The sequence below is a fragment of the Leishmania infantum genome, chromosome 30 (assembly GCF_000002875.2).
Source record: "Leishmania infantum JPCM5 genome chromosome 30".
Lineage (NCBI taxonomy): Eukaryota > Euglenozoa > Kinetoplastea > Trypanosomatida > Trypanosomatidae > Leishmania > Leishmania infantum.
In genome coordinates, this window is record NC_009414.2 from 1,012,124 (window position 1) to 1,039,762 (window position 27,639).

Genomic DNA, 27,639 nt, shown 5'->3' on the forward strand with positions numbered 1-27,639 from the left:
ACGCCGTCCAGGACATGACCGCCGACACATCAGCAGCGGCACATACGCACTGACCTCCCCCTCACCAACGCCGTAGATACTCGACCCTGTCGCCGCCAGAGATAGCTCTGCGTTGGCAGGGATGGGGGTGGGGGAGGGGGGCTGCCCGGCTTCCTCACACACAGAGTGTGGGGTGCACCGGGCCCTGACGATACCACGCACTGAGAGGCGCACCCCCTGAGGAAGGCAGAACAAAAGAAGAAAAAGGCTTCGAACACGGTCAACGTACACGCAAGACGATAGAACGAGAAAGAGCGTGCGCACACCTGGAAGGTAAAAAAGGAAAGGTGAAGGAAAACAAAGGTGAAGGAGGATGAGGAAGTTTTCACAGCTGCGGATCGCACACACGCGCACGCACATGCAGACAATCTTCTCTCTCCTCTGTGTCTATGTCTGTAAGTGTGTGTGTGTGTGTTTGTTTGAAGTCCCTCGCTCGCCCGCCCGCTTCCCTTTTTGCCCCCTTTCCCCTCCCATTCAGAGAGGTACTCCGCAAGAATCATCAGCACACCAGGCATGCACCATCGCGCAGGTCTCGATCCTCCGGCATGAGAGCAAAAAAAAGTACGACCCGGCAGAAACTTTAAACCAGCAGGAGACGTGGCTCAGCGCGCCTCAGCCCTTCGAAGCACAGATGAAGCACGACAAGTGGAGAAGGAAAACAAACAACAAACCTACACGAGTGCTCTTCTTGCTCTCCTTTTCCCGCTTCGCCCTTGGCACACATGCATGCGTGAGCATCCACCAACTCCCCACATTTGAAGGAAAAGAGAAGCACACACGTCACCGGCCCGCCCCAGTCATGCCACTCTCGTAAATCATCACGAAGAAGTTGTTCATAGAGGCGATTGCAGCCTTCCCCTCCGGCACCAGCTCCAAGCGCGCCAGCAGTGCCGCGGCCGCCGCTCGCGCCTCGGCCGAGGGGCTTGTAAGCTGCATGCCCACTGCGTTTAGCCCTCCAACCGCCAGTGGCATGCGTCGGAGAAAGAGCTTCAAGTCGCACGCGGTGTTAAGCAGATCCAGCAACGCTTGTAGCGTCCGTTGCACCGGGGTTTCACCCCACGCGCAGTGTCGCAGAGCCACGCAGTGTAGTAGCAAGGCTGGATTCTCACCGCGGTGCAAAATGTGAGTGCGGATGTTGTCCATCATGGACGTCAGCATCATCTCCGACCGCAGTGCCGAAAGGGAACGGTGAGCGAAGGTTGAATAGAGCGCATTCGGCACCGACACACTGGCCCCGTTGACGTAACCGACGAGGACCACGGTGTAGACAAAGTCCTCCACCATCAGTCGAAGACGGTGGCTCCGCTCGACGGCGCCGATGCGCAGCGCGCGGAGGTGATAGATGGTGTTCAGCAGCTGTTTGTACAGCTGCTGCAGGGGGGCAGGAAAGTTGCGCAGTGCCTCGGCGTCGTTTCCACCGCCGACACCAACGGCGTTCGCCAGGCCAGCTGTCGCCGCTGACCAGTTGCCGCCGGCAGATGACGACAGGCCCGTCGTCTTGCGCTGCAGTCGCTCTGCCGCCGTGATGACGGATTTGTTGTCAAGGTCGCACAGCAGATCCCAGCCCCACGGGTTGACGTTGTCGAAGATGGGGTTGAGGGTTCCAACGATGTAGCCTGGAACCTGCATGAAGTAATTCACGCTGCTCACGGAGACGTATGGGAACACCTTTCGCGCCATGAAGTCCCGGTCCAGCATGTTGCCGATGATGCCGAGCGAGAGGGCAGCCTCGCACACGTCGGCCGCCTCGCCTTTGCGAGAGAGGATGAGGATCTTCTTCTCCGTGAGGATGCCGAGAAGAAGATGTAGCGACGACGGGCCGAGGGTCTCGATGAGACTCTCGAGGCTGTACCGTGTGAACACGATGTCGTTCGACTCCGGCGAGAGCGGGATTTTGGCCTTGATGGTGTTGCCGAAGGGGGCGTCGTTATAGTAAACGTACGCCTGCTGCCCACTACTTAGGGTGCAGTACTTGCTGATCTCTGCCGTGAGCTGGTCCACCTTGGCCCGCCCTGCAGCCACCATCCCCGCTGCATTGTTCACCGAGTCGTAGCAACGCTTCAGGATGCGCTGCAGCTCCCGCACCGCGCTCTTGTCGGTGCCGTTGACGTCACAGCAGTACTGAGCGGCAGCAACGAGAATAGGAAAGAACGGCTCGAGCCACACCAGCGATGGCCCGAGCACGGCGACGCTCTTGGTGATGCCGCCGCGGCGGGCGGTGCTGTCGCGCTTTGAAACAACAGCGCACAGGCCAAACAGTACCGGTCGCGATGCTTCAGTCGAAGCACCCTGGCCGCCCTTCTCCGTGGCCGCCGCAGCGACGGCGGCAGTGGACGACGCATCTACATGATGTCCCCCGGCGACCGAGTCTGCGTCACTGTCGTCGCCGCTGCTCGTCGGATCGGTTCTTGGCAGCATCAAGTGGCCAGACTGCTCCATAGAGCTCGTGGTGCTCTGCGTGTCAGCGCCGCCGCCGCCACCGGCTAAGCGCGGCTCCGGAGAAGCAGGGCTTCCTTCGCCGCTTAAGCCGGGATGACGGCCGCCGTACATGTCCGGCATGAAAGGAAGTCGGATATCGTGGACTGTTGTCTTGAAGGTATCGTTAGCGCTACTGCCCGGCTGCTCTTTCCTCGTAGAATTCATGGTGCTCAACGAACCGGCTTCCGTCAGTGGCGTGACGATGGACTCTGAGGCTGCCGCAGCAGAGGCGTCGCCGCTATTATTGGCCCGTGGCGCACCCGAAGCGGCTGCTGCGGCGGCCGTTTTTTTGCGCTGTAGGAGAGTCGTCATCGTCTTCAGCAAGCGGTCAAAGTTCGACACCTTCATTAGGTAGCCCTCCTGGCGTGCCACTGCAGCCGTTGTGTAATCTACAAGGACAAAAGTGTAGTCTCCAATGCTGCTACCCCCGCCACCGCCGCCCACTGCTGTAGAGGCACCGCCAAGGCCAACACCGCGTCCACCCGCGCCGCTTGTCGCCGCCGCACCAGCATCCATTGTATTTGTGTCGCCGCCAGACGCAAAGGATACCGAGTAACTCCTGTCCAGCGTCGCCTCGTTCTTCAGCATCGCCTCTAGCTGCTTCGAGAAGCGCACGACGTCGGCCGGTATGTTCGGCAGAGACGATATGTTTTCCATGGGGACCGCGCATGGAGCCTCGATTTCCGTATCCTTGTATCGCAACGACACCTCCTCCGTCGTGGCGTTGATAAGGAGAATTTCAGGCACATACCGCGCGGTCTCCTCGCCAGGGCGGCGCTCCCAGGCCGCCTGCGTGTCGCTGCTGCCGGTACTCGCCGAAGCACGTGCAAAGCGGTAGACGGGAAAGCGCAGGTACAAAGGGGGCTGCGGCCGATTCACGACGAAGACCGTGCGCGTCACATTGACCTTCTCGGCCCCGTCGGGAAGCATGACGTTAGCGAAGTACTCTGTGTGCCCGGCAATCCCGGGTGGCGCGCCAGACTCGATGGAGGAGAGCAAGGCCGTCGACGGAGACGTTGGTACCGGGGGATAGCAGGCGCGCAGGCACGCGCCTGTGTCGATGTCGAACTCTGCCACGATCACGCTCGTCGCCAAAAGAGGGGCCGAGACGGCAGTGGCGGATGACTTCCGCATGGCAAGTCGAGTGTGCTAAGTTGATGATGTGAGAGTGACAGGGCCGACAGGTAAGCGCGGGCGCACGTAGACAGAGACGCACACGCTTTGAGCACGGTCACGCTTTCGGCCACACGCGCCACACTACCGCACGCCGACCGTTTCATGGGGGTGAGTAAAATGTGTGTGTGTGTGTGTGTGCATGTATTACGTGTGAGTCGTTCATACATGTGTACGCATGCGTGTATATTGTGTTTTGATTGTTATTTGTGTGTGTTTGGTGCTCCATAGAAAGGAAAAAAAGCGTTGAGGAGCCGTGACCGGAGAAGTGCAGAGGGCTCAACAATACAGAGAGATATGCGCAAGCGCGTTGATGCGCATTCGCAGAGGCCGCTGGCAGCGGCAAGGAAACGCACTTTCTGTGCAGTGGAAAAGAGTCTCAAAGACGGGGTGAGAGAGGAGCGGGGCATGCGCAACGTGCCTCAAGCAATCTGCCGCGCTCCTTGTCGCCCACCTTACCCCCACTCCCAAGCCCATCGCTCCAATTGGAATTTCGAAGCACGGGCGGTGAGGTGGCAGCAACCGACACAACACCCACCACAGACGTTCAGCGGCCGAGCTCCTGGTACACCTCACACAGAAACTGACGAGATGGCCCGTCTCCAAGGGACTTCAATGTATTCCGTCATAGGCTGACGGGTTTGCCTCTAAAGGGGCGCTTGTCTTGCTCGGCTGTTTTATTTCTATGGCCACCCTTTGTGAAAGGAACACTTTAAAAAGCACAGGAAACACTTCTTACACTAACCAACAGCGTAGAGCGCGGTGACGAATAATGAGGAGGATGCCAATCATTGGGGGTAGGGACACAACCCGCCCGCGTCCGTCTGTCACTTAGTTTGCGCGTGTGTTGATTGACGCGGCTGTGCTTTGCGTGCACCCCATTCTTTTAGAGGTCCGACACAGCACATAATGTGGGCGCGAGCATCGACAACAAAACGATAGCAACAAGCACAAGAGCTCCAAATAAGAATGATGTTCGACAACGAAAGAAAACAACAATGAGCGAGAACAGAGACGGCGTCGAATATAGAGCGAGGCGGGCGACGGGACGGTCGAACGCTTTTCTGCTGGTGTGTGCACGTGCAGACACGTCCAAGGGAGAGGGATATAGGAGCACCTAAACGAAAGAACACACGTCGAGCAAGCACACGTACAAAATAAAAAAATGCATTCAGCAAGACCACGAGCAAGGGAAAAAATGAGTAGGAGCCACACGTCGAGGAGAACCGCCAGCATACAGAGTCGCATGTGCGCCATCCCTGGAAACTCGTCTCTTTCCAGATATATGTCTTTCTGTTGTTGTTTTCCCTTTTCATTATCAAGGACTCCTATTCGGGTTCGTAAACATGAGGTTCTGGAACTTCATCATCAGATTCATGACATCGGGGTCACCGAGATACTTCTGGAAGGCGCCGTAGCCGTTGGCTTGCACATCCGCCATGATGCCCGCCAGCTTCGGGTTCTTACGCACCTCCTCCTCCTGCAGCTGCTCGATGGCGGCACGGTTCACCTTGCCGAACGGCGTTACAACATTGCCCTCCTCGTCCACGTTGCGCATGCCCATGTCGGCACCGAGGCGGTTCAGCTCCGCTGGGTCCATGCCGCCCTGGCTGAACTTGCTCGCCATGTTGGCAACCAGGTTGCTAAACTCGGGATTCTGCATCATGCGCTGCGCCGTCTCCATGAACTGCGGGTTGCTCATCATGTTCGCGAACTGGCTCATGTCCGGCATGCCACCCATCTCGGGAAAGCCGCCCATGCCCGGGAAGCCGCCCATACCGCCGCCCGTGCTGAGGGCAGTCGCCTTCGCCTTCTCCTCCGCGCGCTTAAGGTCCTCCTTGTGGGTGGCATTGTCGGGGTCGAGCTCGCACGCCTTGGTGAAGGCGTCGACAGCGCGGCTGTAATTCTCCTGGTAGAAGAGAGCCGTTCCCAGGCGGGAGTACGACTTCGAGTACTCGGGGTTGATGATGATGGCGCGCTCGCAGTCAATGATAGCGTTGTTGTAGTCCTTGAGGTGCGTGTGAGCCGCGGCGCGGTTTGCGAAGAAGACGGCGTTGTCCGGCTGTAGCTCAATCGCCTTAGTGTAGTACGCGATCGCCTCCTTGTACTTGGCCTGGCTCATCAACTCGTTGCCCTTGTTCTTAATCTGCTCCGCTGTGAGGCCCTCATAAGGGTTGTTGCGCTGGTTAAACTTCTCGCGCGCCTTCTCCAGCCGCTGCGCGTATTCGTCGGAGCCTTTCTCGACGCCCTTGAAATAGCCCTTCTTCTCCAGCAGCTCCACAAAGCATACGAATTTTTCGTCCTGCTCGACGCCGCTGCGACGCTCGTGCTCGCGCAGCGCTGTCTTGAAGGCCTCCAGCACGTCCACCTCCGTGTCGTGCAGACCGCCGCTGCCAGCCGGGTCGACGCCGAACTCCTCACCAAGCATCTGCGCCACCGCCTCAGCGCGCTCGGGGTTCTCGACCTGCGACCGGCGTATCATCCGGATGAAGGAGAAGACGAGCTTCCTGTGATCATCTGTGATGGGCAGATCTCTCTCCTCCATTGTGTGAAGCGCGAGAGCGGAGAGTGAAGAGGCGCTGCGGCAAGTAAGGAAAAAGGAGAAAAGAAGAGCTGTGAAGCGTAACGGAGCGAGAATGCGTACGTGTGCCAGTAAAGAAGAATGAAAGCCAAGTACTTACGTGCCTACGCGGCCTTTCGAGGACTCTTCTGTGGGTGCGTGCTCGTGTACGTACGCAGGGTCGTAGATTCCAGCAGCGGTGTTTCCGTTGTTGCATGGGGAAGAAGAGAGAAGGCGATAGAGGGAAGAGAACATCAGCTGTTAAGGAGAGACGCAGGCGACTGCAGCTGCTCGAGGCGTGCAAGGTTGATCAGCAGTACGAGGCGTGTGTCTCCGCTCGACACTGCAGCCCGCTTCAAAGGCAGCAGCAGGCGCATACATGCCCCACCCTCGACTGATCGTGGAAGCCGCAAATCTCCCCCCAAAGGCGTCATAAGAAGGTCAATGCGCCGCATCAGTTGAGGCGCTCGTGCCTCAGCCCCAGCATCGACTACGGCGTCACCAGCACGTTGTGCATGAACAGTGCCACGTCACGTGCGCTAACCTGGGCTGCGGCGGGAGTAAAGATGAAGAGAGCAGTTGTTAGTCACGCAAATCGCCAAACCAAACGAATGCGTCCGCGCATACGCCGGTGGCCAAAAGACCTGGCACGGCTCAGGTGCGGGCACAAAAAAAAAAACATCACCAGCACAGACCAATACGAGGAGGCAGGTGCAACACGCATTACGCAGCTGCTCGCAGGAGCAACGCGGGTGGTCGAACTCACTTACTATGCAAACCGGCGGTGGCTAAAGACTTGCGTTGCTCCATGACTCGCTTGGCCATGAGCCGCTTGAACTCCTCGGCGTCCATGCCGTACTTGGATAGCACCGCATCGAGCTCCTCCTCACTGGTAGCCTTCATGAGCTCCGCGTGTGCTACCCCAGCGAGTGTCTTGGCTTGCTGATCGAGTACAAAATTTTTCTGAGTCTCCTTTTGGCGAACCAGCAGGTGGCGACGGATGCGCTCGCCATAGGTGGAGCGAAGCTCTGGCCCGGAGCGCTTTAAAATGAAGTTGTCGAACCCTCCGTCTTTCTCAATCTCAAACATGGCTGCCTCCACCATGGGCACCTGCACCCAGTGGTCAAGCGTGTCGCTATAGTGAATGCCGGTCTTGACAAATGGGTACTTGAGCTGGCGGTAGACGTGCTGGACCTGACGCGACGTCCGCACCCGCTCCCGAATCCGCTCGTTCATCCAAATAACGTCCATCTCATGCGGCGCCTTGGGCAGGAAGGAGCGCGGCGACACGTCGCTCATGCGGTAGAGGGCGTGTCGGTTGACTCGGTTGCACCATGCCGCCCATGGGGGAAGGCCCATGGAGATGTACCGGTTGATGAGACCACGCGGCGGTCCATGCGGCGCTCGCGACGTCTCCGGATTGAGCGCGAAGGTGGAGAAGCGCAGCAGCGACGACTGACGAAGCATTTCTGTTGTGTGCGGCCTCTGCAAAGCGTACGCTTACTTTCTATTCACATGCGAGGAGTCGAATGGCGCCTGCGAGGGGGGCGTCACGCGCACGCGCGCACCGTCGACGTGTCTTCGTGTTCTGCGCCTCGCACGGGCGACCAGAAGAAAACACCGGCAAATGAACGCGCACCACCGAGTGCGATTCACGTACACGGACAGACGCAGAGAGACCCAACGCGACTGCAAGCGGGCATGCGAGGATGAAGACGGAGCGAAGGCCGGAAGGCAAAGGAAAGAGGTGGGAGGCAAAGAAGGTGAAGCGGCGTCCAAAGAGCTGCAGGAGAGACGCAGTGAGCCACAGGCGCAGTGGCACACGTGCGCCAAGCACAAACGCAGACGCGCACGTAAAGGCGTTCCTTGGGGCACTGTTGAAGAGGCCGTCAGATACGCGGTGCAAGAAGGCTTGTCAAGTGGGCAGGGCTCGTTCCCTTTTCAAGCGGCGGCTTACACTGGTGGGACACGATTCACCGTCCTACAGCCAGCACCTCTTTTCTATCTTTCCATCCACATTTTGCTTTAGTTCTCTCGCTCCCTAGATCGGACTCCTCGACGGAATGACGTGCTCGAACAGCAGGCCACACACGGAGGTGCACTCTGACTCTCTGGTTATCATCTATTACGACACGAAAGTGAGCACCTGGCCCAAGGATTCACACGACTGCTGTACCCTGCGGCGTGCGAAACAAGGGCGAGCTCATAAAGGCAAATCAACGCAACACAACACCGTGCGCCTTCCGTGACAGACGCAGTGCGACTCCCTGCTCACTCGTCGCGCAACGCGCGAACAGAACGCACGCGCACAAACACGCTGACTGAAACGAAAATAAAGAAGGGAAGGAAAAAAAACGAAGGTGGTGGTGGGGCGGCCGACAACGCACAAGAGAAAGAAAAAACGGCGAGCCTGCGCGCGGTGCGGTGGCATCTCTACTTCTTCATCTTCGCGATCGCCTCCTTCTCAGCCTTCTTCTGCTCACGCTGCATCTGCTTGAAGGCTATGTCCTCCTCTGCCATCTCACAGCGCTCCTTCTTGGGCTGCTTCAGCGGCTTCTGCTTACCACCCTGGCGGGACGACATGCTGACTTGGTGAGCAGAAAAAGGGTGGAAGGAAAAGAGCGGTGTGGAGTCGGAGGGAGGGAGGTGCGGGAGGTAGTGAGCTAAGCAAAGGAGAGGGGTATTCAGTGGCGACGTATGTGAGAGACGGGGAGGCAGAGAGGCGGGGAGAGAGCGAAGATGGGAGGGTTGGACCAGGTGTCGGCCGTCACCGACAAGCGGCCAAGTGCGAATACTATCAGATGCCGGCACCGGCCCCGGTGTTGGCGAGGATCGGGGGCGAGTGCAACCATGAAGAAAGAGGACTGGGGTGCAGGGGAGGAGGGAACCAGAAGAAGGAGAGCACGCCACGAACGACTGACAAGCTGGTCACAAGCTTCACCACATTCCACATCGGGGTACAATCGAGTGCCCAGCCCATCCGCAGTGAAGAAGGTGCAGACTATCCACTCTCGAGAGAAAAGCCACGGGCACAAGCTGCCTTGTGAGCACCTGCACAGAGCTGTCTTTACGGATTCATCCACGAGTAAGAGCACACCAATACAAGCGGGTGGTTCTTCTTTGCCTTTTATAGAGGAATGGGAAGGGGAGGATGGGGGGCAGAGCGGTGGCGACCGCCTTCGCTAGCCACATCCTGTTTTCTGTTGCGCTTCGCGCAGGGGCTCACACAGATATAAATCGTTGAAGTCACAAAGCAGATGAAGAAAGGCAGAACAAAAAAAAAACGTTGGAATACGAATCAAGTTGAGAGGCCGCACCGTGATCCCGGTAGGTCTCGCGAGAGGGCACGTGCAGGTGGGAAGCATGCAACTGAGGCCAGCACCGCCGTCACCACCGCACCAACGCCTGCTCGCATACAGGAAGAAGGACCCGTTAAGCTGCTGCGCATCAAAATGTACGAGCGACACGACGAAATGCCTCTATCACAGGGCGTGGCGTTGGGATAGCAAATCAAGAAGGGATGGGGGACACCCTTTCCGTCGCGGTGCGCGGTACTGCCAGGACGTGAAATATCGATAAGCGCAGGGGAGGGGGACGACAAAAAAAAAACGAAGGGGAGAAGCCTGTGGTGCATAAAGCGACGAAAAAAAATGAGCAGCAAACCCACCTGCACGCCATGTTGTCACTTCCAGTCCCCTGGCGCTGCAGGAAGCCAGCGTGCGGGCAGGTGTCCGTGCGGGACTGGGTAACGAGGCCCCCTGCTGCGTAGGGAGCTCAGCATCCTTGTTGTCAGGGCAAAGCCAGCGAACAGGCGAGCAAAGGAAAAACAAAGAAGAGATCTGCACTCGTGTAGGCCGCCGTTCTATAGGATATATATATATGTATATATACATGTATCCTGCACGGTGTGTTTTGTTCTGCACGTTGTTTTCGTGTGGGTGTGTGTGCTCATCTCTGCCCCCTGCTATTGGGCGCCGAGGGGCGCTGTGTTGCACACGCAGAAAGAGTGAGAGATGAATGGAAAAAGCAAAGAGAAATACAGAAAAGACGCCAGAAAAAAAAAGGCAGCGCTGTTGGGCTGCACGTGCACATGCATACATACAAGCATCACCACAGAAAGAGGAAGAGAGAGGCCTGGAAACTTCGACTCGTGAGCTGAAAAGAAAAGGAGCAAAGCATGGCGTTGAGAAGGCAAGGAAAGAGCCCGCCACATCCTATGGCGCACCGCGAAAGTGCTTGCTCAGAAAAGAAGCGTGTGAAACGGTACGAGAAAAAAAGAAGCACCGCATGTAGTATTCCCCCGTAGCCTCGCACATATGCGTCGATGTCCCGCAGCGTAGCAAAAAAAAGGCGAAAAAGGGCCAAAGGAAAATGCAGACCAATATGTTTTTTGTACTCGGTGCGCGTCCTGTGAACCACGCGCCTCTCACGGCTGCCCTGCTTTCAGATGAACCGTGCCGCTCTCCTCCACAATGGTGATGAGGTAGTCACTCGTGGGGCTGTCCACCCCTGGAAACGGAGCCGTAAGCGCCGTTTGTGCGTCCTTGACGTCTACCGCGGTGATAACAACCGCAAATGTCGCCCCGTTCCATGCAAAGGTACGCTGCTCCGCGACACCCTTCTCACCAGCGGCGACCACAACGCTGTGCTGCGCCAGTGTGTTGTCAATCATATTTGAGTACGTAACCATCACCGTCATCTCCTTTGAGGTTTTGTTGTGGATGATGAGGGAGTAGACGTGGGTAGGGGGCAGCATCGTTCCTTTGTCTGTTGAAAGCGAGGTGCTATGACCGTTACGTTTTGTGGGATGAACCACTGGTTTGTGTAGGGGAAAAAAAGCGGGAATAGGGAGGCGTGTGGCTGCCGTGGCGGAGGCGAGGCTGAAGGGATGCACAGACGTAACGTGGGCAACGGGGCGCAACAACAGCAAACAAAAAAAAACCAACGTGGCCAACCGATCATTGGTTACGTGACGCCGACACATCACCAGAGAATATTCCAATGAATGGGAGAGGTAGAATGAGAACGCCCGGAGACGCGGTCGCAGCAGTGGCAAGAAGTGGAGGCTGAAGTGCGGGTGAAACCTGGAGCCTTATGGCGCGCAAGGATCACACAATAACCCGAGATTGGCAACAGTCCCCGCAAACGGCCGATCGGCACTGTTGTTTATGGTCGCGCTGCACGCGCGTTGGAGTCTGCGAGAAGAACTGCGGCACGCCTTGGCGTGGCACTTTTTTTTTGCTTCGAATGCTCAAGCATCGAACGCATGTGCGAGGCGGGTGCCGAGGAAGCAGCTCATAATACACACGGACAGGTCATCACTGCGCAGGCTTGTCCCTCCCATGTATCCTGCTGTTAGCGTTGTTGTTGGCCTTTTTTTATTGTTCTGCAACGCGTCGATTCATCCAGGCATGCAGAGAGGCAGGGGTAGAGCGACAGACGTATGCGGATTGCTTGACAACGTGCCTGCACAGTTGGCCACGACAACCGCGGCGCACCGCCAATGGAGGCGAACCGTGCACCGCAGGACGTCGCTCAGTGAGACATACCACCACCACAGCACACAAGACATCAAGGCCAGCACAAAAGAATGCACACACGAGAGCACGCCAATGTGAATAGAAGCGGAAACGCGGCAGACAGTCGAGCGGCTCGCTAGGCCCGAGCGCACTGAAGGAAGTAGTGCTCCACCAGTCTCCAGTTGCACGTCTTGAAGAAGTTTCGAACAAAGCGCTCCACCTCGTCCCCCTCCTCGTCCTCCGCCGCAAGTGGGTAGTCGTAACAACGTGCCGACTCGTGCGTGTTCAGCGCTAGGAGTGGAATCAAGTCGCTGCCGATAGGGCAGCTCCCGTGGTCGAAAGGGATCACGTCAAACGCCTTACCGGTCCAGACGAGATACACCCATCCGCCGGCGGACTGCTGAGAAAGCGCGGCGACCGTGAACAGTCGTTGCACCTCCTCGACAGCGTCTAAGGTCCCATTTTGACTGTACTGCAGCTGCAGCTCTTCCTTGAGCCGCGCTGGCACCGCCGTTCCCCACGGACGCAGAGAACGATACCAGAAGCAGTAGTTGAAATGCTCCGACGCTGCAGCGTGGATGACGGCGCGCGATGCATCGAAGGAGGAGTTGCGGATGACAACGTTCAGGTTGTGCCCCTCCAGTTCAGATCCCAAGGTGTGTGCGTTCAGACGATCCACCGCTGCCTTGTGAAATACGTGATACTGAACATCGAATTGCTTTCTCGACATGAGCGGCGCGACCCCCTGGCCAACATCGTAGTCCACCCGGGGGAGGTAAAAGAAACCCTTCGCGTCTCGCTCTGCATCCGCCGCCGCGGCCGCCATCTCCGTCATGCGAAAGGCGCGTGTAACACTGTACGGCGTCTCGACAGCAAGGCTCACCTGCGTCGGTGCCCCTTTGGGCACGTACTCGCAAAAGCGCCGCAGCAGAGAGACGCGCATGAAGCCGCTTCAGTGGGTGTGTCCGTTCGTGCGCGTGCGTGTCCGCGGCAGGGATGATTGAAACGGAAGAAGAACGAGGAGAGTAACATTCAGTGATGCGCGATGCAACACATACGCATATGTGGACAAGACTCACGCAGACACGCAGAGAGTGTGGGACCGGCGGCAAGAACAATGCACCCTATCCTCGGCATGGAGACAAGAGGGAGGGTTCGTGCACTTAAAGCGGCTTGATGGCAAGCCCCACACGCACACACACACACACTTGTAGTGGCGATACTTGAGGAAATGAGTGTGGGAAGGCGACACGAGGTCATTCACCATTGACAACGGAAGCAGGAGCTCCGCACATGTAGTCTGTCATCCGTTTTTTTTCTTCCATGTTGTTGCTGTCGCCTTGGGATCCATTTATCTGCGCTGCACTTTCCTTCTCAGTCTCAGCAAAGTGAGAGGGCAACAGCAGTGCAGCTCTGGAGAGCACGTAGGAGGCAGGGCGAGGAAGAAGGAGAGCTGGTGGAGAGTGGGGCCGCATGCGCAACTCTTTTTCTTCTTCACGACCGGCATCCTTTCGCCACCCAGCCCCAGACCCACCCACCCGGCTCACGCTGCACGAGCCGTATCAAGGGCATAACTGTATAAGCAATGGAGCGCGCGCGAGGGAGAGAGACGGAAAAAGAGGAGGAAAAGAATAGACAGCTAAATAGATGAGCAGCGAGGAAGACATGACGGGCACGCGAGAGAGTGCGATGGGGAGATGTGGAGAGCAGAACTTGCGGCTCAGTGGCTGAAAGAAACACCGGCACAGAGAGAACGGCAGGCGGATAAGAGGAGCAGGGAGAGGGAGAGGGCATACACAAGCGACCGAAGAGAAGAAAGCAAAAGTGTGTTATTTTCTTTTGCTTTCACATGAGTGAAAACACAAGCGCATCCGAAGCTCTTTCCCACCTCTCCTCCCCACCAGTTCGCGACGCTGGCCCTTCTTTCTCGCCCGCCCCTTTTTGGTTGTTTCGCTTCGTAGCCGACATGCGTGTTTGCGCGTCGTCTGCGAAACCAAAAAAATGGAGGGAGGAAAGGGAGGGCGGTGGAGTGGACGGGGGAGAGGGGGAGAGGGGGAGAAGGAAGAGGGGTGGAGCCAGCCGTCGAGGTGTGGAGGCGCAGTGGCGGAGTAAGTGGGGGAGAAGCAGGGCAAGGCGCGAAGTGGATGTCTGCCCCCCCCCCCAGGATAGGGAGAGGTGTACACGCGCGAAGCAAAAGAGCGTGTCGACATGCGTGAGGTGCAACGCCTTGTGATCCTGACCCAGAGGGGCCTTGAAGTCGTGCACCTTCCTCTCCCTCGCCTCTGCGGTGCACTCGCTGTGCCTCTGCGAGCGGGGACCCCCACGAAAAGCGTGCGGCTGCTGCAGCAGTGGTGATGAGATGTGTCCACAACACATGAGCCCACATCTGCAGCTGTTGAGGGTTCGACCGCGGCATCTCGTGCGCAGAGGTCACCTTCCGAGGCGGCGAGTATTGCCCTCGCGGAGCCGGTGCAGCAGACGGACGAGCTGTCGAATGCAACGGCGCGGCTGGAGTTATCCCCGGGACACGGGGCAGCGAAACGGAGCGGCTCCTCCCTTCCTCTTCTCGCTCCGTCATTGCCGCCGCTTCCGCCTGTCTCGCGCTCAAGCAGGTCGGCGAAATAGGCTGCATGGAAGGCATGTAGGCCCACGCGGATTGCGAAGGTGCACCCTCCATCAGGCTGCCGGGAAGCGGGGCAATCAGTGAACGGCGCAGACTCGAAAAGTGCTCAGCAGCAGTGGCGCAAGAGCCAACTGGCTTCGGCGCATCCTCAGGGCAGCCGTTGCGGGACGACATGCGACGCATTCGGTGCTGCGGCGACTGCAGTGGGATGGTGATACAGGCAACGTGCGCCAAATGTGCAGCGGCCTGTCTGCACGAACTGCTTACACACCTTTGCGGTCTTGCCGCGGTGCACAAAGCGGTCCAGCTCCGCCAGGGTGGTCGTGGGTGCAACCGGCGAACGCGGGTGACACGCTGCTTGTTTGTCTGCTAAGGGCACCGGAGAAGGGCTGTGGGAGCGGTTCCCGACTCGCCGGTGTTGGGCAGCGGCCATGCCAAAGCGCTCTGTCTCGTTCGTCACTTCGCTGGGAAAGCGAAGTGACCGACGGTCTGGGTGGAACTGAATCGAGCACTGTTCATCCTCCACGTACAAATCCAACTCTCCCAGCGCTGTAGCCACCACGCACTCCATCGATGCGGCGGTACTCTGTGGCCGGTCCGGCAAGACTCTGGGGACGGAGCAGGTGCCTGAGAGCTTACTGTCTCGTCTTCCCCAGCTGTTCAGTGTGGGGTGCAGCGATGGCTGCCCCGACCACGCGCCCATTTTGCTGTCATGCGGCCCCTCCGTGGACGTCGATCCCGGCGGCAGGGGTCGGTGCGAGCGCGCTCGCACCGAGGCGAGGCTCTCCCACCCACAATGCTTTGTCGAGCCCGCTCCCTCACTCGACTCTTGATCCGCTGCGCCTGTGAGCTCCGGCATGGTGACCCCTGGGGAGTCCCACCACGCATCGCTGGAGCCGTTGGTTCGCATGAGCTGCTCCAGAGACGAATGCAGGTCATCTTTGGATACGGCGGCCTTCTCGCATGCGGCTGCCCAACCCAGTGCAGCTGCTATATGGTGAACAGAGACGCCAGTGAAGGCGCTGAGTAGCTGGGCAGCCTCATTCCACGATAAGGGTCCAGAGTGCGGGTATGCGCTCTCCAGGTACTCTGAGAAGGTGGCACAGAGATCAGAGGAAAGGCGCGCTGTGCTCGGTAACTCATCCATCGCCGTTTGCCCGCTCATCCTTCCGCGCCCGACCTGCCTTTCGAGCACTGAGAATGCAGAGACGAGTATGGGAGAGAAGAGAGGACCACAATCGCGTCTTGCAAGCCGCGAAGCCAGCGAGGAGAGGCAGGAATGCGAGCGGTGGCAGAGGTTTCTGTGTGTGTGCGTGCGTGCGCGCGTGTGGCCGTGGATGCGGAAGAAGGGGAACAAGACGCGCAAGCCTCGCACCGAGCTCCTCTGCAGAGCGGGGGGAGAGAATCAGCGAAAGGGTCGCAAACGCACAAAAGCAACGGGTGCTCGCTTTCGCCCCTTATCAGCGGTGTCCTTGCCGGGATCTGTGTCGGTGTGCCTACACAGTTTTGAGGGAGGCGGGGGTACGAGCAAAGAGAGCCAAGTTGGGGGAGGGGGAAAGGCAGCGAGTGGGCAAATAGAGAGAAAGGAGGATAGCAGGCAAACAGGCGTAGCCACCGAAAAAGAGGGAATGGTCGAAGGCGAGGGCGTGTGACGAGCTCCCGTTAGCCGGTAAGTGAGGTATGCGCGATTCCCTCAACGGGAGGCGCGAGCACGGACGGTGAATAACAAGAAAGCCATCAGCACACATATGCGTCGCAGGCATCTCACTCGCGCTGCTGCTGCGTACACACACACACACTGCGCGCGAGAGCGCAGTTCAGCACCAACGTCACGTCTTCTCCGTAGTAGAGCATGCGACCGTGGGCTCGTGCCACTTTCATCGCGTTCTTCATCATTCTCTTTTTCTTGAAGAACTGAGTCAGAGAGCGCCTCTGTCTCCCCAGATGTGGGTTCGACAAGACAAGGCGGCACGCAGCAGCAGAGTCAGTGTCTCCCGTGGCACACGCTTTGCACTTGCGTCGGGGCAACGAGACAAAAAGAAGGCGGGCAAGACCACGGGCCCGCTCTTTTCCCGTCACTTGCCGTTCTCACGCCTCCGGTAGCTGCAAATAGGTATACCCACCGCGACACGTGACGTACATGTACAAGACGAACAGGGAGTAGTAACCGGGAACGCACAGCAGAAAAGCCCCTAGCATCACCCCCGCACCACGCGCTTTTTCTACGCAATACTGTGCCGTACACCCGATGCCCACCAGCATCAGCATTGTGCCCACACCGGACATGAAAAAACCGTACAGGAACTGCTTCCATGCGATCCAGTAGATGCGTTCCACACGCAGGCGCGCCTTGGTCGGGTTCGCCGGGCAGAGAAACTCAAAAACGACACGGAGAGCATAGTCCTTGGGGTTTCCGTCAACAGTGCGGTAGAAGGCGTCCTCCTCCCCCTCCGACTCGAGGCTGCGTTTGCTTCTGGCTTGCCTGGCTTGCTGCAGTTGCTCGCGGAATTCGCTCAGCGTGCGCGGCGGCTGTTCGCTGCTGTACCCGTCATATTCGGCGTTCATCGCCCGCCACTCCTCGCTCAAGTCTACATTCGGGTCCAGGAGTACTGGCGTTGCTGACGCGTCGGGTGCGTGCTTTCGCTGGCGCATGGAAACGAGAGTAAGGGAGAGAGCTATTTCGGAGTCGAGACGTGATGTGTCGCAATTGCGGAGGCGCAAACAAGCAAGAGCAAGAGAGATGGGAAGCACAGAGAGTACAGCCTAGGCCAAAAGGGGGGGGGTAACAGGAAGAGGTGCACCAGTTGCAGCGTGGTGCCGGTGTCACACCTGTGGCGTCTTGCTGCGGCACGCGTCTACTTGCAGGCAAAGAGCACTTTAGAAAAGAAAGACGGTGTGAGGAAGCGAAAGGTCAGCAGGGTCGATATGATATGAGCCACTGGCAACGCCAGCACAAGCCCACACTGAATCAAAGATACGCCACTCAGACGACGGAGCTGAGGGACATCCCCTTCCACGCAAGCACTGGCTTCGTTCATCATTGCCTAAGCCTGCCTCATTGGCGAGTACAGGCAAGCCACGAAAAAAAAAAACTCACGACCTCAACGCCTTCCACATGGTAACATCGCCTTTGCCGGCCGTCGCTACCTTGTTTTGCTCGCGTTTCCACAAAGTGGCTCTGTGTCGCCGTGATCGTCCGCATCATCATCGTTTCCTCTTCGGGGCATCGAGGCAGTTCACAAGGAGAGGCTCCAACGGCAAACACCTTTCGTGCTCTCGATGTGTCCGTTCTCTGCCATACAGCATGCGTCCAGCACCACCCTGCTCTACCCCCCCCCACCCGCCTTGCCACAAGCCCCATCGCCTGGTGCAATGCAACCGTAGTCACGGGCGTTGCAGCAATGCGCCGGCTCAGCCAGCGGAGCATGTCCTCTGCCTCACACACTACCCACCCATCCGCTCCTCTTCCCATTGTGCCGGTCGCCACCCCCGGTGCATCCCCCTCGCTGCGACACTCAGGCACTCCGCACGCCAGTAAGCCGTGTGAGCGCCGAGTGAGGGATGCGTTCGAGTCACGCGGGCACTCTGCCCATTACGTGGATGGCACAGACGTGTTCACTGTCGCAGACCACTCCGACGTCACGCCGTCCAGGACATGACCGCCGACACATCAGCAGCGGCACATACGCACTGACCTCCCCCTCACCAACGCCGTAGATACTCGACCCTGTTGCCGCCAGAGATAGCTCTGCGTTGGCAGGGATGGGGGTGGGGGAGGGGGGCTGCCCGGCTTCCTCACACACAGAGTGTGGGGTGCACCGGGCCCTGACGATACCACGCACTGAGAGGCGCACCCCCTGTGATGAGGGTGAGGGAAAACATACAAGTGAAAAAGAGTCGGCACAGGACGTGCAACAGCGGACGCAGTGGGCAGTAGATGAGAGGGAAAGGGGAAGGACTGGACCGGAGCAGTTGTGCCGTGCAGGTGCTGAAGCCCCTTCCCCACCATCACCCGGTGTGTTGTCTACTGGTCAACGACACACCGAGAGAGAGGGAAGCAATCAGCCTTGGACCCACAAAAAAAAATCCTTCGGTACCGTCCGCTTCGTCGTACTCCTTCTGGCGCACCTGTTTGGCCCTCTCTGTTCCTCCCTTATACGCATACAAGGACACAGGTGAACGCACGCCGCCACTGTCTGATCATTCCTCAACAAGAGCGCCTAGAATAGCTGAGGGAAGTCACGGCGCAGCGCGTCCATGACGTCGTCGGCCGACGAACGAGGATCCTTCGCACGGCCTGCCGCGCGCACCATCGTCTGCGCAAAGCGCAGATCCTTCGCAGATGACAAGCACGCCGACACCGCCGCCAACACCTCCGGCTGCGATGTGCGGTAGCCTTGGAACATGGTGGGGTAGGTCTGCGTAATGAACTGGTCGAACGTGAGAGTCGGGTTCGCGCGCGCGGCGTTCTCGAACTCGGTCTTGATGCGATTCTGCTCTTGTCGCGAGTACAAGGCACGCAACAGAAGAAAATAGGCTGCTGAGCCGATCGGGAGTTCCCACCACGGCAGCCCTTGCATCGTGTACAAGGGCGAGTTCGCATTAGAAAGCGGCACCATCAGCATCAGGAACAAGAGAGCCGTGAGGTAAAACATAAAGTTGAACATTTTGCGAAACATGTCAGGATTCACAGGCGGCTGGCCCGCAAAGGGAGCAGTGCCGCCCCCCATGCCCCATTCAGGGCCCTGTCCAAAGCCACCACCCATGTTCCCAGCACCCGCACCGGCACCGCCTTGCTGCCGCGGCAGGCCCTGCTGAATCTTCTGCGCAAACTGCTCACGCAGGTGCCGCTCCCTCTCTAGCTCCTCCTTATCCTCCTCCGCGGCGGACCGCTGCTGGGTGCCGTTGCCGCTGCTACCATTGCAGAAAGATACGCGAGTACTGTGGAATGGTCGTGTCGCCACCACGCACGCCGAGCCGCTAAAAAGAACTTCGGGGAGCGATGAGCACGTCAGCGGCGCAGACACGATGTGCTTGCGAAGCATGCTGCCGCAGTTGAATCAGCTACCAGAATCCAAAGAGTTTATGCTCGCCCACCCGACGGTGAAGCAAACAAAAGAAACGCGAGCCAAGGAAGGAAAGTAAGAAGAGGTACAAGAGGCAAACACACTGCGCTGCAACATGAGGGGAGAGGGGGGAGCAAGCCTGCAAGTGACTGGGTGCGTGTGCCAGCGTGACTGTGAATAGATGAGAGTTGCGTATATGTGTATGTTCAGGGGTATTTGCTCCAGCGCTGAAGGATGAAGCTGCACAGCTATAAAGATACATGTTATGAAACGAAAGAAAAGAAGATCATCGAGGTTCGAGTATTCATCGGACACACGTGCCGAGAGCATGGACAAGCACAGCATAAGCGCCGCGGGCAGCGAGGGCAGAGATAAAAGCACGAGCAAGACCAAAAGAAGAGCTATCTGGAGTCGAGTGTGATAGCCTGCGCAGCCAGCACGATGCGTCGCCAGGTCAGAAGCCGAAAACGCCATTAAGGGGGAAAACATGCATGCGCTGCTAAGCGCATCGCAACGAAAAACGGGAGAGAAAAGGCAGAGGCTGCGGCGAGGAGTGGAGCCACGTGCTCTCTGTGATTCCGAATGCATGCGCCACGGTCAGTGTGCGCGATGTTCTCCCGGTTCGCACCTGCATCTCTACCTCACCTCGTCGTGCGTGACTCAATCCGTTTGTGCGTGTGCAGTGTGTGCACCCAGCCGCGTCATCCGGATTCAAGTGCACGTCAAAGCAGCACCTTCACAAACACGCACCTGCGTTTCTTTTCGTCTTAAGACGTGTAAAGAGCGTCGCCTCCGCCACCTCACCGCACACAAGCACAGAGGGGAGAAGAAAAGGGGGAAGGTGGCATGCCCTTCAAGTTCGCACACCACCACCAAACACAAGAGCAACCACACGTGTGCGTCGCCCATGTTTCTCCTCAGTAAAGCGCACCATAACTACTCATCTTACGAATGTGCATACGCACCTTGACGCGTTTGTTGTCGTAAACTTCGCGGTCGATCGCCAGCTCTTCGGCTCCTGGCAAGTACAGCCAGCACCAGTTGTGGCCTAAGTCTTGAATGCCTGTTCGCCGATCCTTCTCCCTGAACTCAATGAGTCTCGGATCGACACGCACCTTGTACTGCTCCCACAGCTTCTGTGCGACATCCTTCTTGCGCAGAGGGCAGTTCAGTAGCCACCCTTGGCCCCAGCTCTGGCGGCCGAAGAGCAGGTAGCCCGTGTTTACGCGCCAGTACACGTCGAGCCACTGCCGCTTGCGGGCTGCAAAGTCGAGAAACTCTGCGTTTCGCTCAACGAAGCGGTCGTACTGCTCCGAGTCGGGGTTGTAGCACCACACACCTTGACGGAACTCCGCGTTCGGCGTCACTGCGTTCCCCTCGGACATGTACTTCTGTGCCACCTCGCGCTTGATCAGACGCTCCTCGCCGGCAAAGCCTCCCTGCGGACCGAGAATTGTGCGGGTGAAGATGACCGGGATGTATTCCAGCTGCAGCTCCGGGGCCATTTCCCGAAGCAGGCGCGACCACCGCAGCATCGTCGTCGGAAGCGCGGACTCTCTCTCGACTGTACTTCTTTCGCCGCCTCTATGAAGGCGTCACTGGACGTCACCCAGTGACAAAGGCACTGCGTCGTGTTCTCGCTGCGTTATGTGTTTGCGATGTTGAGAAGGGGAAGGACCGAAGATGAGACAGCAGTACAGAAATCAGCGAAGTGCGCTCATGAGCGAGAGCGTAGCGGGGGAGAGAAAAAGAATGGGATGAGGGCAGAGCGATAGGCCAAAGACGTCCATGGCTCGCAAGAGATCTGCGCGCGCGGCTGACGTCTGCACCCGCTTTCCTCTCCTCCCCCACACCCGCTCACACTGGACAGGCAAAGTGCCGTCGTTCCTCCGTCGGCAAGAGAAGCGACGCTTGAAAAAAAAGCGAGTCGCCGGCGTGTCATAGTGGCTTTGTGGCGACGCTAAAGGACTGAGGTGGAGTGAGAGGAGAGCATTGAAGGCTCAAGTGGGGGTAAGGGTGTACTCTCGACTACTTCCTGCACAAAACCATTCGTCCGTGTAGCCCTACCAACGCCACCAGCTCAACGCACACACCAAGACGCTGAGTATAGCCCCCCCCCCCACACACACACACATACACGCACACTCCCCTCCAGAAAAAAAACGCGAAAGGCGGAAATCGGAGTCCCTTACCCCAGCACCACTTCAAAGAACAGGTGGAGCGTCACTGCACGATTTGCTTGCGCCAGTCCACGACGAGAGAAAAAAAAAATAGAACGAGAGATTTGTGAGAAAGAGAAAGGCAAGGGCGATGGAAAAGGAGCACAGCGCGTCTTCGCCTGAATTCACCCACCACTTTTGATTCGCGCGTCATCACATCAACGAGAACTCTTGCACGCACAGATGTCACATCATCCTGAAAAAAGAAACCCCAACCGCAGCCAACGAACTGATCCAGCAGAGCCGGCAGCTGCCTCGGCAGCGAAGTGCGTGCATCACTTGCGGCGCTTGTCGGGCGTCGGGCGGTAGTCGCACACGCTCGCCTCCGTCGTAATCATCAGTCCAGCAACCGAGGCGGCGTCGACGACGCAGGACCGCACCACGTGGACAGGGTCGACAATGCCGGCTTCAAACATGTCCACGTACGTGCTATGTTGTGCATCATATCCCATGGACGTCTCTTGATACTCAGCCACGTTCTCTACTGCCACGGCGCCCTCCTCACCAGCGTTTTCACTGATCTTCTTCAGAGGAAGGCGAATGGCGTTGCGCACAATCTGAATGCCAGTGCGGCGGTCCTGCTCCATCTCCTCGTCATTAAGTAAGAGCTCGTCGAGCTTCTTCGAGGCGTGTAGGAGAGCCGCGCCGCCGCCAGCCACGATACCCTCGCTGAGCGCGTTCCGGGCCGCATTCAGCGCGTCCACCACTCGATCCTTCGACTCGCTCACCTCGATCGCGGAGCGACCACCGACACGGATGACAGCGTGGGTGTGATTTAGCTTCGAGATGCGCTCCCGCATGGCCTCGCGGCTCTCCTCGGTCATGAGACGCTCCAGCCGGCTCTGCAGCAGCCGGACTCGCGCTGACGTGTCGCCAGTGCCGCACACGACAGTGTTGTCCATGGTCTGCTCCATGTGCTTTGCGGACCCGAGCAGGCATCTCACGTCCTCCACGTAGCCGACGGAGCTGACCTTTTCCACGCTGCACTGGCAGGAGAAGGCAACGTCGTGCAGCTCTTCCTCCTTCAACTCTGGGACACACACCACACCACACTGAACGACGCCGCACTCATGATTCAGGATGATCGTCTGCAGCACCGGCTTGGCAAAAGAGGGGCCAATCAGCACCAACGGTCGCTGCTGCGCCCGCGCCGCCTCCAGCAGCCGCACCACATCCTGGACCGCCTCCAGCGGCTGCGCAGTTACAAAGACTAGCGGGTTGTCCAGCCTGCTGCGCAGGTTGGCGCTGTCGGTCATGAGGGCGCTGGAAAGGAAGCCGTGCTCGGTGCTCCAGCCATCGTATCTCGACCACTCCGTCGTGGCCGTGTTGCCATCCAGTACAGAGATAAAGCCCTTCATACCGACCGCCTGCACCGCCTGCGCAATGAGAGTGCCGAGGGGTCGCTCGCCGTTCGCGCTAATGGTGGCCACGTTCTCAAGCATGGCGAAGTCCTTGACTGGACGGGTCTGCTCTGCCAGGTCATCGAGGATGATTTCAACGGCCGCATCGATGCCGCGCTTGAGGTCCATCGGGTTTGCCCCGGTTGCGACACTCTTGTAGCCCTCGGCGAAGATGCTCCAGGCGAGAATGGTCGCCGTAGTTGTGCCATCACCCGCCACGTCGTTGGTTTTGCCGGCCACCTGTCGGATCAGCTTCGCCCCGACGTCCTCGAACTGGTCGTGGAACTCGATCGAACGGGCTACTGTGACGCCGTCCTTGGTGATCTTTGGCTCCCCGTCCGGTTGCCGGATTATCACGTTCCGGCCCTTGGGGCCGAGCGTTACTCCGACGGCAGTGGCGATGCGCTCGATACCAGATAGTATCAGCTGCCGCGCCTCTCCGCCAAACTCGATGGACTTGCCGCTCGCCAAGCGGCGCGATAAGGAAAACATCTGTCGCAACAAAGTGTTGTGCAACTGCTATCTGTGGCTGAATCAGGAGGCGCAGAGGCACTGCGAACTACAGAAGCTCACTATGAAGAGGTGAGCAGTCCGGCAGGGGGAATGCGCTCGGCCTAAACTCTGAGTGTCCATGTGTGTGTGTGTGTGTGTGTGTGTGTGTGACAGACAACAGAGACAAAAACAAAACAACACAAACGCCCACACGCACGAAGATGTAAGCGAGAAAGTCGAAACAAAGGAGAGAGGTGTGCGAAGAGAAAAAAAAACGCAGTGGAGTACATGCGAACTCATGGCGATACCGAAGGGCACGCCGAGAACGGCCCTTGTGGAAGACATGGTAGAGACGGTAAAGTCGCTTCTGTCGCTGCTGTTTCTCACTTATTCCCATTGCCGCGAGAGAAGCGAGTCGAGCGGCACTCTTAGCGCCACTCAGAGAGTGGCCATGGTGTCGCATGGCAAGCAAACTCCAACGTCGCCTCAAGTTATCGTTGCACCTCTTGAGAAGCAAGAGAACTACAGAGAGTCAGCGGACTGCCCTCTCGTAGCATTTTGTTTTTGTTTTGGTAATGCTGCGGCACGGCACACTCGTAAGCGAACGCGCGCACGCACACACAGCCACACATTTGTGTGCACAAATGCCTCTCACAATCTTTTCTATGCGAAGGGAAGCCATCTAGAGAGAGACCGAATACAAGCAGGTGAATGCGCATACCTACCGGTCGGATTGGCCTCCACTTCGGTGCCCCTACCCCTTCTCTGTGCACCCTCCTCTTCATGACAATCCTGCATGTTCATCGAGGAGAAGGAAGGAAGAGCGGAAGACGAGAGACCCGATTCATTGGTCATCTTGTACAGCGTCTATGCGCGTCTTGACTCATTCGCGGAAGCAGAGGGGTAAGTGTGCCTTCCAAGGTTCACGGTTCCCATCGGCCCGTCTCGGGGTTACCACTGCCTACGTCGCCATCATCTTCAACGGAGATGAGTGAGTGTATTGGCGGAAAGCGTCGGGGCATAGAACTCACAGCAAAGTGAGGCGGGCGGAGGGGGGGGCGGGTGCAGCGCACCGGGCACACTGATGCAACGATGTTGGTGTGGGAAAGCCTGTCTTTGTCCCAAGAGGGGAGGAAAAGTGCGCACGGAGAGGAATTTTCAGCTTATGTTCTGGAGCACTGCACGCTGTCGTGCTAGATCCATTTGAAAGCGGGAGGCTGCATTGCACACCAGCGGCCCCCCGCGCAGCAACCCAACGGCGGCTCCGTTTCCGTCAAGGGCGTCGCTGCGATCCCCCATCAGCTGAATCCGCAGGCGCTCCTGGGAGCTGGCAGCGTCCTCGGCCTGACGGCGAATGGCTTCAAAGCGGCTTAGCAGCTCTTTCTTTTCGAGCTCAAACTTCTCGCGCTCCTGCCGAAGTGCCTGACGCTCTGCGGCTGCGGCGTCGCACAGGCGTTTGTGCTCGTCCTTCATGTGACACGCTGTGGCCCGGTCGGACTCTATGGACTCCAGCTTCATCTTGTACTCCTCCTCACGAGAGCGCAGAGCCTTGAGGAGGTCTGTCTCGTCGCGATTTTGTCGCTCCCGCACCATGGACGCCTCTGCCCGCTCTCGCGCGATCGAAATCCGCTCGTTCTGCAGCTCCGCCATCGCCTCCATCTTCTTCGCGAGGAACTCTTCAAACTGCTGCTCTAGCAACTTGCGCTCCTGTGCCACCTCGCCTAGCATGAGCCGACGGTCCTTCTCCGCTTGCTGGCGGAGGGTGTCGTAGTGGGCGTGGGCCTCGCGAAAGGTGCGACGGTCCTCCTCGCTGTTCTTGCTGAAGGAAGATAAAGCGAGCTCGAACTTGGCGTACAGGCCGGCCACACGGGCTCGCTCAGCCGCCACCGTCTCCTGGTTTGCCTTCATCTCTGCAACCATCGCGTCCAGCACGGCCTGCCGTTCGTCCAGCTGACGCTCCTTCTGCTTCAGCACTGACATGCGCTCCGCCAACAGCTTCTCGTTCATGGCCTTCGTAGCTTCCATTGTCTCCTGCATCGTTGCCACCAGTGCCTCGATACGACTGACGTTGCCGGCATGCCCATCCATCGTGGCGAGCTGCTGCGCGTGCTGCCTTTGCAGCTGCTCCAGCGCAGCCTCGTGACGCTTCGCCATCATGGCTAGTTCTGCCTTCTGTAGCTCATCCTTGCGCAAGCTGTCGGCCTCCATCTGCCTCCTCACCTCCTCCAGCTGCGCACGGTACCGAGCGCTCACCTCCTCTATCTGCGCCGTGAGCACGAGGCCATCGTGGTGACGTGACTCCTCCTCTGCCTTGGCGCGCCGCTCTTTCTCCATCTTGTCCATCTCCTCGCGCAGCTCTCTCTCATTGCGCAACCGCGTCGCACGATCCTCGAGGTCGCGCCTTAGTCGCGCCTCTCTTTCCTCCTCATCCTTGTTCATACGCTCTTCCAGAAAAGTGCGGAACTTCTCATCCCTCTGCTCGATCATGGCCCAAAACTTCGCCTCCCGCTCCTCACGTTCCTTCAGCTCCTTCTCCAGCTTCTCCGCGCGTGTCATATCCTCGCGTCGGTCACGTAGCTCTCGCTCGCGGCGATAGCGCTCATCCTTGATGAGGCGCTCTTTTTCAGCCGCAACGACGGAGAGGTTAAGTTCGTGAAACACCTCACGTACATCTTGCGCGAGGCGCTGGAAGAGCGCGTGAGCCGCCTCCTCCTCCTCAGCGCGGCGGAGGCTGACGGCACGCTCGTGTTCGCGGCGGCGGCGGCGCTGTAGCTCCGCTCTAGAAACACCAGTCCCTTGTTCATCCGCATCCTCGGTTTCGTCATTCTCGACCGCCTTCGCGGCCGCATGGTGTGTAGCCGTATTCGTGGGTGCCGCGGCAGCCTTGCCTGCTGCGCTTGCGGCTGCCACATGTTGAGAAACCTGTTGCTCCACAAGGTCGCTGAGACGCTGCTTCACCTCTTGCTCTCTTTGCTGCTGCGCAGCCAGTTGCCGCTTGAGCTCTTCCTCGCGCCGCCGCATTTCCTCTGCTTTTTGCGCCTGGTCAGCTTCCCACTTGGCGATGCGCTGCATCACCTCCTCCTTCTCCAGGCGCAGCTGCTCCTGCACCGTAGCGTACAGTCGCTTCTCTTCTGCCTCTACGTCGGCCATAAGTGCCTTCGACTTAGTGACCGGCCTTAGGGCTGCCGCGGGTGGCGACGTGCCGACGGAAGGGATGTAGTCGTCGCTGTCCACTGGATCCTCGAAGTCGTCGGCGTAGTCCTCGCCTTGATTGTCCGACATGGCGACAGGTTTGCTGCCGGATGTCTTCTTCACAGATGAGGAGGAAACGGGCTCGTCCACCTCAGAAACAGGTGCCGCCCCTTTATTCTTCTTCGGCTTTTTCGAGTCGCGAGCCTTATTCTTCTTTGAGCGGCTGGTGGACTTGGAGGGGGGGTGTATTTCCTCCACCGTCTCCACTGGGCCAGTGTAGTCGTCATCGTAATCTATGGCGGCGAATGAGAAGCCCTTGCGTGACGTGGGGCTGAGGCTTGGCGCATCTTTCAAGGACGACATCTCGACTGCAGTGCGTTGGAAGTGCTTTTGTCGCTGCTCGCGTTTGCTCCAAAGTGGTGTATAACAGGCGAAAATAAATCCAAAAGAGCCCAGCGCGTACAAACTGCAAGCGGCGAGCCGTAATGGTGACGGCGCACAGCTACGAATAGTGAGTGCGCGCGCTACGCAAAGGCCACCACAAACCTCCGGCAAGGAAAAAAGGGAGGCAAGATGTTAGCTGGAGAAAAGGTCACCAGTACACATTCTTTCGCGAACGAGTGTCCGCTTACTCTGTCAGAACATGACAGGATTCGCCAGGACGCAGAGAGGTAAAACTGCATGTGTTTTCCCTCTTTCGCAGCACTCCTTTTGGAGAGTTTTCAGGGCAATGAGCCTTTTCTTCTTCCTCGGTAGCCACGCGCACTAGCCAACTTCAGCACTGCTCTCGGTTTTTGCGAAGTTAGAATGCGTGAAGGTCGAAGCAGAGTGCTGTCCGTGAGAAGTATCCTTTTCATAAAACGGGAGCTCAGCACACG

General features: G+C 58.3%; 12 protein-coding genes across 12 annotated transcripts; all 12 read right to left on the reverse strand.

Moving 5' to 3' along the window:
* Positions 1-819: 819 nt before the first annotated feature.
* Positions 820-3,651, reverse strand: LINJ_30_2730 (conserved hypothetical protein; the record flags this gene model as incomplete). Its single annotated transcript, XM_001467082.1, has 1 exon — positions 820-3,651. The coding sequence occupies one exon, from the start codon at positions 3,649-3,651 to the stop codon at positions 820-822; it is 2,832 nt and encodes a 943-aa protein (XP_001467119.1).
* Positions 3,652-5,008: 1,357 nt separating this feature from the next.
* On the reverse strand, positions 5,009-6,235 carry SGT (conserved TPR domain protein; the record flags this gene model as incomplete). The annotated part of the gene is made up of 1 exon (XM_001467083.1): positions 5,009-6,235. One exon carries the CDS (start codon positions 6,233-6,235, stop codon positions 5,009-5,011), a length of 1,227 nt encoding a protein of 408 aa, XP_001467120.1.
* Positions 6,236-7,012: 777 nt separating this feature from the next.
* Positions 7,013-7,717, reverse strand: LINJ_30_2750 (conserved hypothetical protein; the record flags this gene model as incomplete). Its single annotated transcript, XM_001467084.1, has 1 exon — positions 7,013-7,717. The coding sequence occupies one exon, from the start codon at positions 7,715-7,717 to the stop codon at positions 7,013-7,015; it is 705 nt and encodes a 234-aa protein (XP_001467121.1).
* Positions 7,718-8,683: 966 nt separating this feature from the next.
* Positions 8,684-8,833, reverse strand: LINJ_30_2760 (conserved hypothetical protein; the record flags this gene model as incomplete). The annotated part of the gene is made up of 1 exon (XM_001467085.1): positions 8,684-8,833. One exon carries the CDS (start codon positions 8,831-8,833, stop codon positions 8,684-8,686), a length of 150 nt encoding a protein of 49 aa, XP_001467122.1.
* Positions 8,834-10,676: 1,843 nt separating this feature from the next.
* LINJ_30_2770 (conserved hypothetical protein) lies at positions 10,677-11,006 on the reverse strand (the record flags this gene model as incomplete). The annotated part of the gene is made up of 1 exon (XM_001467086.1): positions 10,677-11,006. One exon carries the CDS (start codon positions 11,004-11,006, stop codon positions 10,677-10,679), a length of 330 nt encoding a protein of 109 aa, XP_001467123.1.
* Positions 11,007-11,905: 899 nt separating this feature from the next.
* On the reverse strand, positions 11,906-12,712 carry LINJ_30_2780 (putative superoxide dismutase; the record flags this gene model as incomplete). Its single annotated transcript, XM_001467087.1, has 1 exon — positions 11,906-12,712. The coding sequence occupies one exon, from the start codon at positions 12,710-12,712 to the stop codon at positions 11,906-11,908; it is 807 nt and encodes a 268-aa protein (XP_001467124.1).
* A 1,828-nt stretch (positions 12,713-14,540) lies between these two features.
* On the reverse strand, positions 14,541-15,557 carry LINJ_30_2790 (hypothetical protein, unknown function; the record flags this gene model as incomplete). The annotated part of the gene is made up of 1 exon (XM_001467088.1): positions 14,541-15,557. The coding sequence occupies one exon, from the start codon at positions 15,555-15,557 to the stop codon at positions 14,541-14,543; it is 1,017 nt and encodes a 338-aa protein (XP_001467125.1).
* Positions 15,558-16,480: 923 nt separating this feature from the next.
* Positions 16,481-17,044, reverse strand: LINJ_30_2800 (conserved hypothetical protein; the record flags this gene model as incomplete). The annotated part of the gene is made up of 1 exon (XM_001467089.1): positions 16,481-17,044. One exon carries the CDS (start codon positions 17,042-17,044, stop codon positions 16,481-16,483), a length of 564 nt encoding a protein of 187 aa, XP_001467126.1.
* Positions 17,045-18,612: 1,568 nt separating this feature from the next.
* On the reverse strand, positions 18,613-19,437 carry LINJ_30_2810 (conserved hypothetical protein; the record flags this gene model as incomplete). The annotated part of the gene is made up of 1 exon (XM_001467090.1): positions 18,613-19,437. The coding sequence occupies one exon, from the start codon at positions 19,435-19,437 to the stop codon at positions 18,613-18,615; it is 825 nt and encodes a 274-aa protein (XP_001467127.1).
* A 938-nt stretch (positions 19,438-20,375) lies between these two features.
* On the reverse strand, positions 20,376-20,993 carry LINJ_30_2820 (conserved hypothetical protein; the record flags this gene model as incomplete). The annotated part of the gene is made up of 1 exon (XM_001467091.1): positions 20,376-20,993. The coding sequence occupies one exon, from the start codon at positions 20,991-20,993 to the stop codon at positions 20,376-20,378; it is 618 nt and encodes a 205-aa protein (XP_001467128.1).
* A 959-nt stretch (positions 20,994-21,952) lies between these two features.
* LINJ_30_2830 (putative chaperonin HSP60/CNP60) lies at positions 21,953-23,569 on the reverse strand (the record flags this gene model as incomplete). Its single annotated transcript, XM_001467092.1, has 1 exon — positions 21,953-23,569. One exon carries the CDS (start codon positions 23,567-23,569, stop codon positions 21,953-21,955), a length of 1,617 nt encoding a protein of 538 aa, XP_001467129.1.
* Positions 23,570-24,727: 1,158 nt separating this feature from the next.
* LINJ_30_2840 (conserved hypothetical protein) lies at positions 24,728-27,124 on the reverse strand (the record flags this gene model as incomplete). The annotated part of the gene is made up of 1 exon (XM_001467093.1): positions 24,728-27,124. The coding sequence occupies one exon, from the start codon at positions 27,122-27,124 to the stop codon at positions 24,728-24,730; it is 2,397 nt and encodes a 798-aa protein (XP_001467130.1).
* Positions 27,125-27,639: the final 515 nt, after the last annotated feature.